Source organism: Bidens hawaiensis, unplaced genomic scaffold (genome assembly GCF_021521415.1).
Source record: "Bidens hawaiensis isolate Kalapana, Puna unplaced genomic scaffold, B.hawaiensis_p1.1 tig00008036_1, whole genome shotgun sequence".
Lineage (NCBI taxonomy): Eukaryota > Viridiplantae > Streptophyta > Magnoliopsida > Asterales > Asteraceae > Bidens > Bidens hawaiensis.
Genome location: NW_027491563.1, coordinates 6,207 through 17,119, shown reverse-complemented (window position 1 = coordinate 17,119; position 10,913 = coordinate 6,207). Strand labels below are relative to the sequence as shown.

General features: G+C 32.7%; 1 protein-coding gene across 1 annotated transcript; it reads left to right on the top strand.

Annotated features, from left to right (window-relative positions):
• The first annotated feature begins 8,286 nt into the window (after positions 1 to 8,286).
• LOC143636654 (NDR1/HIN1-like protein 6) lies at positions 8,287 to 8,997 on the top strand. Its single transcript, XM_077104194.1, has one exon. The coding sequence runs from the start codon at positions 8,287 to 8,289 to the stop codon at positions 8,995 to 8,997; it is 711 nt and encodes a 236-aa protein (XP_076960309.1).
• The last annotated feature ends 1,916 nt before the right edge of the window (positions 8,998 to 10,913 follow it).

Sequence of the window (10,913 nt, the reverse complement as noted above, 5' to 3'; positions counted from 1 at the left end):
TAAAATTATAATAAATTTACCACACAACCATTCGTTTGAATAATTCTTTAAATTTACACTTATCGGTACACGACCATTCGTTATTGTGTACCATCTATATGTCAATTGAGCCAATTGGTTCAATGATAGTCCTATGTTTTCCTTATAAGATGTCGTGTGTTCGAGTTGTGCAGAATAGGGGGTTTCCTAGTTGTGAGTTTGGTGAGTGATCCCCACTGTTTGGACCACCATGTGATATTCTTTAGATGAAAGCGTGATTTGTTTGCTAGGATGATCCGACTGTTCTGATAATTGTTAAAAAAATATTTGTCCCATCAAACCACAAATGTTTTGTTTTGGAATGTGGTGTTGGAGATCACCTAACCCATTTATATTTTATTTTATGTTATTCTTTTTTAACTATTGTCGGTAGCCATAAATGTGTCAATAGGCACATACCTTTATTTTAAAATTTAACACGGTTCAAACAAAAAAAATGTAATGAAAGTGTTTTCTTAGCTATAAAATAAGATTAATCAGTAAACATGTTGAATTTCATCAGAAAACTTAGTAATAAGTATAGTTTTGTTAAATAACAAACTACATAATAAGTATAGTTTTGTTAAATAACAAACTACAGTAGAAACTCTATAAAATAATATATTTGGGACCACCAAAATTTATTAATTAAAAGAGTTATTAATTAATCGATAAATTAATAATTATTAATTTATATATTAATTAATATTTTGTTAATTTATAGTAGAATGTTCTGACTCACCCAGAAGAAAATGTAGTTGCACAGTTGTTGACTGACGAAGAAATTATTGAAAGCGTTATTGGAATTAATAAAGATGATATCGATGACGAAGATGATGAAAGTTCTACAATTGAGCCCCCTTCGCGAAACGAAACTATTAAAGCGGCAATCACATTGAACAATTTCTTGTTGAGCTATGAGAAAACAACACCAGAAGTTCTTACCATGCTAAGGAAAATTAGAGACGAGATTCAAGGGGAAATTGATTTCAACAAAAAACAAAAGACAATTGAGTCATTTTTCAAGAAACCTTCATAAATCATTCATGTAATATGCTATATATAAGGAATTATTAATTTATATTTTATATGGGGTCTAAAGAAATTATCAAAAACGTATTATCTTATAATTTTTGCGAATTATTAATTTAGCACCCTATCCCCGAGTCGAGACCGGCAAAAAATATTATCTTAGAGAGTTTATTAAATAATCGAGTATTAATTTATCGAGTTTCTACTGTAAATGATGTTTTTTAAGAAATAATTTTGATAAGATAATAAATTTTGGTTAACTAAAGATGGACATAAAGGCATACAACATCGTTCTTCTGGATTAAAAATATTGAATGAGGAGGGGAAGCCGGTTGCAAAAACTTTGTAACAAAAAGAATTGAATGAAAGTAACAAAAATGATCAAACCACGTACACAAAGAAAAACGTCGGTTGACTTGATATTATAAGAATGCGACATCGGTTTCAAAAGCTTTGGAGGATATAAATACAATATTGTTTTTTTTTTATTAAAATTCGGGTGAATATCCCATCTATTGAATGGTCTAACTAGTGTAGTGTTCCTTTTTCTTTTTTTCCACTATAAGTTACTTGTATTTTTTAGCTTTTTTTTTATTAGTGATATTTCGTCATCTTTAAGAGCATTCCCAATCTGTCTCCTATCTTCATCTCCATAATTACATTATATAACACCGCATCTTTCTCTAAAGTTTAATTAAATAATATTTTTTTTTATATTTTTATCATTACAGTTTTCTCTCTCCATACTATAAGTTACACAAAATCACTAGTTTTCTCCCAAATTTACAAAAAATCACTACCTTTTCTCTCTCCACCCTATAATTTACACTCACAACCACACTCTATAATTTACGAATTCCTCTCATTACAGGGGATGGGTTGAGAATGCTCTAAGAAAAAAAAATCAAAAAAAAAAAAAAAACACTACTAGTGACAGTCTATTTCAGTTGACCCTTCTATTTGATTGTCTTTGAGCCTGTCTTTGCATGTCAAATTACGTAAACGACCTGCAAATATTTATAATTCATCTAATGCCATCAGCACAATAACTTAATAACTTATTGGGCTTTTGCTGAACAGTATTTGTATGGGTTTATTTGGGTCGTTGACTTATATCTCCTTTCTCATAACAGAAAGCCCAATATAAATTATCGGTAATTGGAATCTTCACTCTATGTCTATAGCCCAGTTTTCTTTTTTTTTTTTAAAAACGTACAACAAATCCTTTAAATGGGCTGGTGGCTAAATTCATTACATCAGGACACATTCGTCTTTTGATCTGGGAAAAACCCTCATCTAAGACCAACACCATATACAATATTAGAAAAGCCCAACAACTAAATTGATAAACTCGTTAATCTTTTCAATATTAATTTGCTATTGAACCGAAACTTCACTATATTTAAACACCAGTGAACATCTATTTTAGTCGACCAACTATTTGAATTTGCCCCTAATTTCCATTTGAAAACATTTATAGTGATATGCGCATTCACATTATAGCATCGCATATTCGCATCGTTGTCCTTATTTAAGGGCTCTTTTTCCCTTATTGGACTTTATTAGTCTAAAAAGTAAAACTAAATTTGTAATTAATGTTATATATCACTTATAATAATCTTATAGGGTTAGGTTATAACAGGATGTATATTTTGTAGGAAGGATAATAAGTAATCTTGTCCATTGATTTTGAACTTGGAGGGTTGAGATTAGTTTAGGGGGAAATCAAGTGTGAACACAAGGTAAAGGACATAAAAGGAATAACACATTTGCTGACTTTCTCTCTCCACATACCAAATGTTCATAATTTTTTTTTACGACGTTTTTATTGAAAAACAAATTCACCATAATAACGAGTGTCTTTTTATCTTTTATATGAGTACCCTTGTAATATAAAAATTAAAAAAATTAGTGGGTTTTCTACAAATTGTGTTTTACGGAATTGTGTTTTACAAAATTATGTTATACAATAGTATTTTACATTGTGTTATTTACATTGTGTCATACAATTGTGTTTTTATCATTGTGTTTTTTTTTCATAGTGTATTTTTCCATTGTGTTTTTTCATTGTGTTTTTTGGGACTTTTCCGGCGAGGTGATGGCGGTGGGCGGTGGAGTGCTGGTTAAGAGATGAGTGAAGATGTAATTGGGTTTTATGTAAGTGGGTTTTTGAAATTAATTTAAGTGGGTTTTGATATTAAAGTATTAGACTAAAATACCCTCATTCCTAACCTTCTTAGGAAAATCAAACTTCTTATTTGAACCTAACCATAATCTTATATACACCAAATCCCTTCTTTTTAGAAAAACACAAGTAATGTTTTCACCGACACAATACAAGTACAGTAGAAACTCTATAAAATAATATATTTGGGACCACCAAAATTTATTAATTAAAAGAGTTATTAATTAATCGATAAATTAATAATTATTAATTTATATATTAATTAATATTTTGTTAATTTATAGTAGAATGTTCTGACTCACCCAGAAGAAAATGTAGTTGCACAGTTGTTGACTGACGAAGAAATTATTGAAAGCGTTATTGGAATTAATAAAGATGATATCGATGACGGAGATGATGAAAGTTCTACAATTGAGCCCCCTTCGCGAAACGAAACTATTAAAGCGGCAATCACATTGAACAATTTCTTGTTGAGCTATGAGAAAACAACACCAGAAGTTCTTACCATGCTAAGGAAAATTAGAGACGAGATTCAAGGGGAAATTGATTTCAACAAAAAACAAAAGACAATTGAGTCATTTTTCAAGAAACCTTCATAAATCATTCATGTAATATGCTATATATAAGGAATTATTAATTTATATTTTATATGGGGTCTAAAGAAATTATCAAAAACGTATTATCTTATAATTTTTGCGAATTATTAATTTAGCACCCTATCCCCGAGTCGAGACCGGCAAAAAATATTATCTTAGAGAGTTTATTAAATAATCGAGTATTAATTTATCGAGTTTCTACTGTAATGTGAATGTGAAATTATGTGATCTTCACATCTTTATCTTTACAACGCCTCTAATCTTTTCTCATTTTAGGATAAGTTATACTCGTAAGTTTCTCTACATGATCGGAGTACATTAATAATCTCTTATCATTTATACAAGTAATGATTATACAATAATACTAAGAGAGGTAATTTGTAAAAACAAAAAGAAATCTTACTTTCGCAATACACATTATAAATACAAACTATAATAAGAGGTAAAGAAAAGAATAAAAAGAATTTGATGCATAAAGCTTGATTTTAGGGCCAAATTTATTCCTAAAATTAAAAAATAAAATAAAAGGCTTGATTTATTCCTAAAATTAAAAAATAAAATGAAGCTTGATTTTAGAACCAAATCGCTAGCTTGCTTATTACAATCTTAGATTTGATTTCTTTTATTTTAATTATTATAAACCAATAAAATTTAAAAAAATAAAAATAAAAAGACAACCAGATTTTAGGAAGCATTCAATCATTTCCTTTATTGTATATATATTTTCATTTATTACAATTAAAGATGTACATATTTAACTTTCATCAATATGTATCTTCCCTATATAAGCATTGTAGTACTATTGGCACTAAAGAAAAAAAAAATACACAAAACATTAAAATGGCAAGGTCATTGATTGTCACCGTATTTCTTCTGGCTCTCATGACACTAGGTAAATAAATCTCTTTCCCTTTATTCATTATTATGTTTTTTAAGATTTATGTGACGGCATAATGTTATGACACCAAGTTCTATCGACGTAATTTTTTTAAAAGATTGGTTTTTGCTATTTAAAAAGGGCTTGTGGCGCCAGTTTGTCTTATGTCTTGGTGTAAAGTAATATTTTGAAAACCGGTATTTTACCCGTGCCTGATTTAGATTAAAAATGGTGCAATAGTTTACCGAGAGGTTCAACCGGGTTAAATAATTTACTTTGTAATTTCATATAAATACAATTTTAACACTAAAAATAACGCAAAAAGTACACTAATAAGCATCAATTGAACCAAATATCACACATGATGAACAATGATCGAGTTAGATAGAAAGTTTGTACTTTGTATACGAAATTAGTCAACATTGGATTTGCATGATTAACGAATCGTCGTTTACCGTGTTTGCCGGTTACAATTTTGTCTACTATGTTAAAAGCCATTTTTTAAAAATATGGGCTGCAAACAATATAAAAAATCTCTTGGTTTTATAGCTGGTTTAAACCGTTATTAAAAACAATCGGCGGTACGATGTTCTAGCAAACCGTCCAAAAATATCGGGCTCTAAAAACCGGATGGCTTACAAAAATCCTGTATAACCGGCCGGTACGTACCGGCTTTTAAAACATTGGTGTAATGTGTAAACTCTATATTTTACTATTTATAACTAAAATATGACAATAGTTTATGTGATATTAAAACCATGCATGCATGTATTCTATATATGTTTGCAGGCACAGAGTTGGTTATGAGTCAACAAGTTTGTGAAAAAGATTATGCTATGCCTGCATGCAGATGGGACTTATGTATGGGGTTGTGCAATTCCTTGTATGGAAAACGTTCTGCTTCACAATGCAAAGGTCACGACCTTTGCCATTGTTATTTTGAGTGTCTGCCTCCATCCGACGATAGGTTTTAACACGCTTGTCTCGTTAATAGTTATTTGTTACTGCGTTTGCGTCTTATGAACGATTAATAATAATATGTTGTTATGTGACTGTCCAATTTTGCGATGATATATTTATATGAAGTTGTTATTTGATATCTTTGAGAAGCCATTGCAATATTACAATTGTGTGGTGGGGGTGGGGGTGTATTTTATATTATTCGAGGGTTCCATTGGCGTGCATCCACCATCCAGTAGGAACTGAACCTACGAATTCGTCAATTATGAGTTGGGTTATTTCTAAACAACTTTTTTTAGTATCGATTAAAAAACTAAATGTATAACTTTAGATATCCAAGATGGATTAATCGAATCAAAAAAATGATAGAATATTATTCAGATATAGGTCTTCTTGTTAAAGGCTTTATAGTCTTATTGGGCTTTTGTCAAACAAAAAGAGTTTGTAATTATGTGTTGATTTGGGCCGTTGCCTTATATCTTCCTTCGATTGTTCTCATAACAGAAAGCCCAATATAAATTATCAGAAATTGTAATCTTCACATCTTTTTTTCCCCTCAAATATATGTTTCACACAATTTCACAGTTTTTATAATTATATTTTGCTAATATATGTTTCTTATAAGCATTTGATGCATTTACTTAGAAATAGCTTGTATTATAAGGTTGTGTGGTTTGGAGGCGTCATCCATGACATGATGGTGCCACGAACACCTCGTCGCCTCAAACAAAGTAACAAGCCAAACGTCATGAAAGCCAAGTGCCATGTGCATAATCGTGATTGGTGATCGACAAAGTATTAGTTGGTCCACCGCATTAACAACCAATCACAAATTATTATTATTATTATTATTATTATTATTATTATTATTATTATTATTATTATTATTTTCTTTAATCTATTTAAACCTAGTTCATCAAGTGACTATTTATTTTACATGGCGGTGACGTGAAGATTTTGCTAGATATCTTACAAATCACCAAAGATACTTATCTTTTCACGTCTTTATCTTTACAACAACTCTAATCAAGGAATGCAAAACATACCACTTTTAGATAGACGTACACAATCTCGTAATTTCCTCTACATGATCGGATTAGCTTACAAGTTACAATCCTCATCTTTTATACAAGTGACAATCATAAAATAATACTAAAAGGGCCAAAATTGTCAAAAAAAACTAACTTTTAATTCGAATTATCTAATATATATAAATTGAAAGTTTGGTGCCACTAGCATTTTATTGGTCCAAGTGGCGGTCTGACATTAGACAATATTTTTTTGTATTTTTTATTTTGTTTTATAGTTTCGATATCGTAACGAGCGTAATTGAAAACAATTAAATTTGTGTCGACTTACCGCCCCAAATCCAGAGACTAACAACGCTCAGGTTTTACCGACACGCCGCCGCAACCTTTTGTTTTAATTCCGGTACCTTAAGTTGGTACTGACCGAATTCGTGTCAACTCATCGTCATAATACTCGGGTTTTACCACGTCCGGATTTCAATGCTAGGGTTTTGTCAGCTGTCTCGGGTGCAACGCGTCGGGTAAAAAAAACTAGTTATAGCATAACTACAATTGGAAGATCAGCAAAACCCCATAATCAAATTTCAAAATAATCTTAAATCGGGTAAAAGGGTCCAATTGAAACCTTCACATTTAAAGGGACCTGACCCGAACCCTTTTTCAACAAATTCTAAGACCTTAGAACCAGTGTTGTAAAAATCGCTAGTCGTTAGTTGTGCGGTGGGTGGGTACTACCGATTAATTGGGATTAATCGAATTAGACGTTAATGTATAATTTTCAGTTTTATATACGCACACACACATTTTTATATGTAATTTTCAATTTTATACATACACAAACACATTTTGGCCGGAAATTGGCTGAAATCTCACTGAAAACCACTGATTTTTGTTGGAATCTCGCCGGAAATCGCTAATTTTGGTCAGAATCCTGCCATAAACCGTCTATTTTGGCCAGAACCTCATCAAAAAAATCCGATGAATTCCGATCCTGGGCGAACCATTGACCGATTAACTCAAAACTAATCAGTGAAGTGAGAACTTACGATTAATCTGGGATTAATCAACGCCTAGTCGAAATTTTTACAACACTACCTAGAACCAACCCCCTAATTTGAAACCAGGTCTATTACACGGTTTTACATGTCAAGTAACCGGGTTTATCGGGTTCGGCACTTATCTCGCCCATCCTTAACCTTCACATACACAATATAAACAAAAACAATAATAAGATGTAAAGACAACAATAAAAAGAATTTGATATTATTATTAGGAATTTTTATATATTTCTCCTTCCTAAACTATTGAAATTACATATTTTCCCAAAATACAAGTTTTTAATGCACAATATACAATGCTTTTTAAGCATGGTTTGGGAAAATATGTAATTTCAAAGTTTAGGAAGAGGAAATATGTAAATGCCCCTTCTTCTTCTTATTATTATTATTATTATTATTATTATTCCCTCCAACTCCGATAACGACCTTCCACCACCTCTCCGGTTAACCATCACCGTCACCGTCACCGTCAATTCACACAACCAGCTTAAACCAACACACACCCAATTCAATTCACCATCTCAAACCCCCAATGGCAGAAAAAATCCACCCCGCCGGAACTCCGGCACCGGCCAAACCCACTTTTCCGGCCACCAAACCCCGCCCACAACCTCGCCGGACCCACCGCCGGAGCTGCTGCTGCACCACCTGCCTCTGTCTCACCGTCACCATAATAGTATTATTCCTCATCGCCGCCGTCTCCGGCGGCGTAACGTACGTCATCTTCCGTCCTCACCGACCCACGTTCTCAATATCCTCACTCCACGTCACCCAGTTCAACCTGACGTCATCAAATAAATTAATCACCAGATTCAATCTCACTGTTTTAGCTCGAAACCCTAATGAGAAGATATTATTATATTACGATCCGGTTATTATTAGTTTTAAATCCAACGGCGTTAACGTCGGCGACGGGAATATTCCGGCGTTTGTCTCGCTGATGAAGAACACGACGGCGTTAAGAACCGTGGTGTCGTTGACCGGTCAAACTGTGGGTGATGATGATAATGGGTTGAAGTTGAAAACAGAGTTCAAGAATAAGAAGAGTGTGAATTTGAAAACCCAGTTGGATACTAAAGTGAAGGTGAAAATTGGAAGCTTGAACACCAAGAAACTGCCGATTAGGGTTACGTGTGACGGAATTAGGGTTCCGGTGGGTAAAACGACGGCGACGAAGGTGGCGACTGCCGGAGTTAAGTGTAAGGTGGATGTGAGGATTAAGATCTGGAAATGGACGGTTTAGATTGAAGGTGTGATTTGATTGGTTTTAGTCAATTTTTGGTAAAAATTAGTGTGATTATTTTTGTTGGTGATAATATCATATAATAGTATAATAGATTAATATGCATGTGTTTAGGTACAGGATTATATATTTATATGCTATATGGGATCACGTTATAAATTTGGGGGTTAGGTTATAATAGGAAGTTTAGTTTTTGTAGGAAGGATAAGAAGTAATTTTGTCCATTGATTTTGAATATGAAGGGTTGAGATTAGTTTAGGGGGAAATCAAGTGTGAACACAAGGTAAATGGCATAAAAGGAATAACATATTTGTTGATTTTCTCTCTCTACATGCAAGGCACATGGCAAATTCCCCCATCATTTTAAAACGTCCATAACTTTTTTTACGACGTTTTTATTGAAAAACAAATTCACCATAATAACGAGTGTCTTTTTATCTTTTATATGAGTACCATATTGTAATATAATTGGGTTTTATGTAAGTGGGTTTTTGAAATTAATTTAAATGGGTTTTGAGATTAAAGTAAGTGTGTTTTGATATTAAAATATTAGACTAAAATACACTTCTTCATAGCCTTCTTAGAAAAATCAAACTTCTTCTTTGAACCTAACCCATAAATTTGGATATGTTTTTGTTTTGATTAATCTATAATTGGAAATTGAGTTTTTTGTTTGGAATATATGTAACTAATGTAATGCTTTTTGTTTTTTTATAGTAATTTTAGGATGAGCATCTACCGTATGTATTGAGCCGGTATTGATACCAGCATTCGTAGTTTCAATGGCACATGTATCAATTGGTACTGAACCGAAAAATTGGTACAATCTGGTCCCTAATCAAATTATTAGTGATAGTAGTATAATTCAGTAATTACTAGTTACATTATCTAATTAGTATAATTGAGAACTTTTGTGGCACAAAGTTGACTCTTTATGTTTTTTATATGTTGTAATGGTTTTGATAGTTAGCACATGCATTAGTGTTGGCTAGATGATTTTGTTGATATGTGAAACTGTTTGCATCGGTTTCCAACCCGGATTCAAATCCCTGATGCCCCAAATGATGGTTTCATTTTTTTAATTGTGTTATTTATGTTTTTGTGTATGGTAGAATGATTTGTCTTTCAACATTAAATTTGGCATGTACCAGATAGTTTTGTTGTTAAGTGAAACCGACCGAATTTGCATACAACCACCGCGTTTTGTTTTAGTATTGGTACAGTGACGAAAACTGACCGGATAAAAATTTTGTTTTTTTAGTTCCGGTATCATAACGAACGTGATGGAGACCGACCAAAGTTGTGTAGACTCATCATCTCAACGCCCAGAATCGACAACTTTCGAGTTTTACCAAAGTCCGAGCTTTACTGACCGACGCCACCCCATCGGTCCACCTTAGTTTTTAAATCGTTTTTGTTTTAGTTCCGATACCATAACACACATAACCAAAGCTGATCGAATTCGTGTCAACTTACCGCCTCAAAGCTGGGACCTACAATGCTTGGAATTTACCGATGCCCGAGTTTTATCAACCCGTGCGCCGGGTAAAACACTAGTTTTATATGATAGGCATTTATAAAATCCGATACATGTCATGGGAGACATGGTCAGCTAACTTAACCGGCTACTTTCCGTCATAACACGTATTTCAATACTTTCCGTTTGCGTATTAGGGAAGTGAACTCATCATAATGTTTGTCATAAAGTCTTTAATAACCTAAGGGCATTTGGTACGACAGTACCAAGTAGTTGGATTAAAAGTGTTTTTCTTTTCTTAGTTGATGAAGATTTAAGTCTTGTAATTATAAAAAGGTCTATCCATCCAATGTGGTGTGGTGGTAGGGAGCTTGGGTTTCTTAATAGAGACTTAAGTTCAATTCCCACTTACAACACTTTGGGGGGATATGAGTGGCTC

Coding starts and splice junctions, on each gene's coding strand:
- LOC143636654 (XM_077104194.1), top strand. CDS start 8,287: ATGGCAGAAAAAATCCACCCCGCCGGAACTCCGGCACCGGCCAAACCC.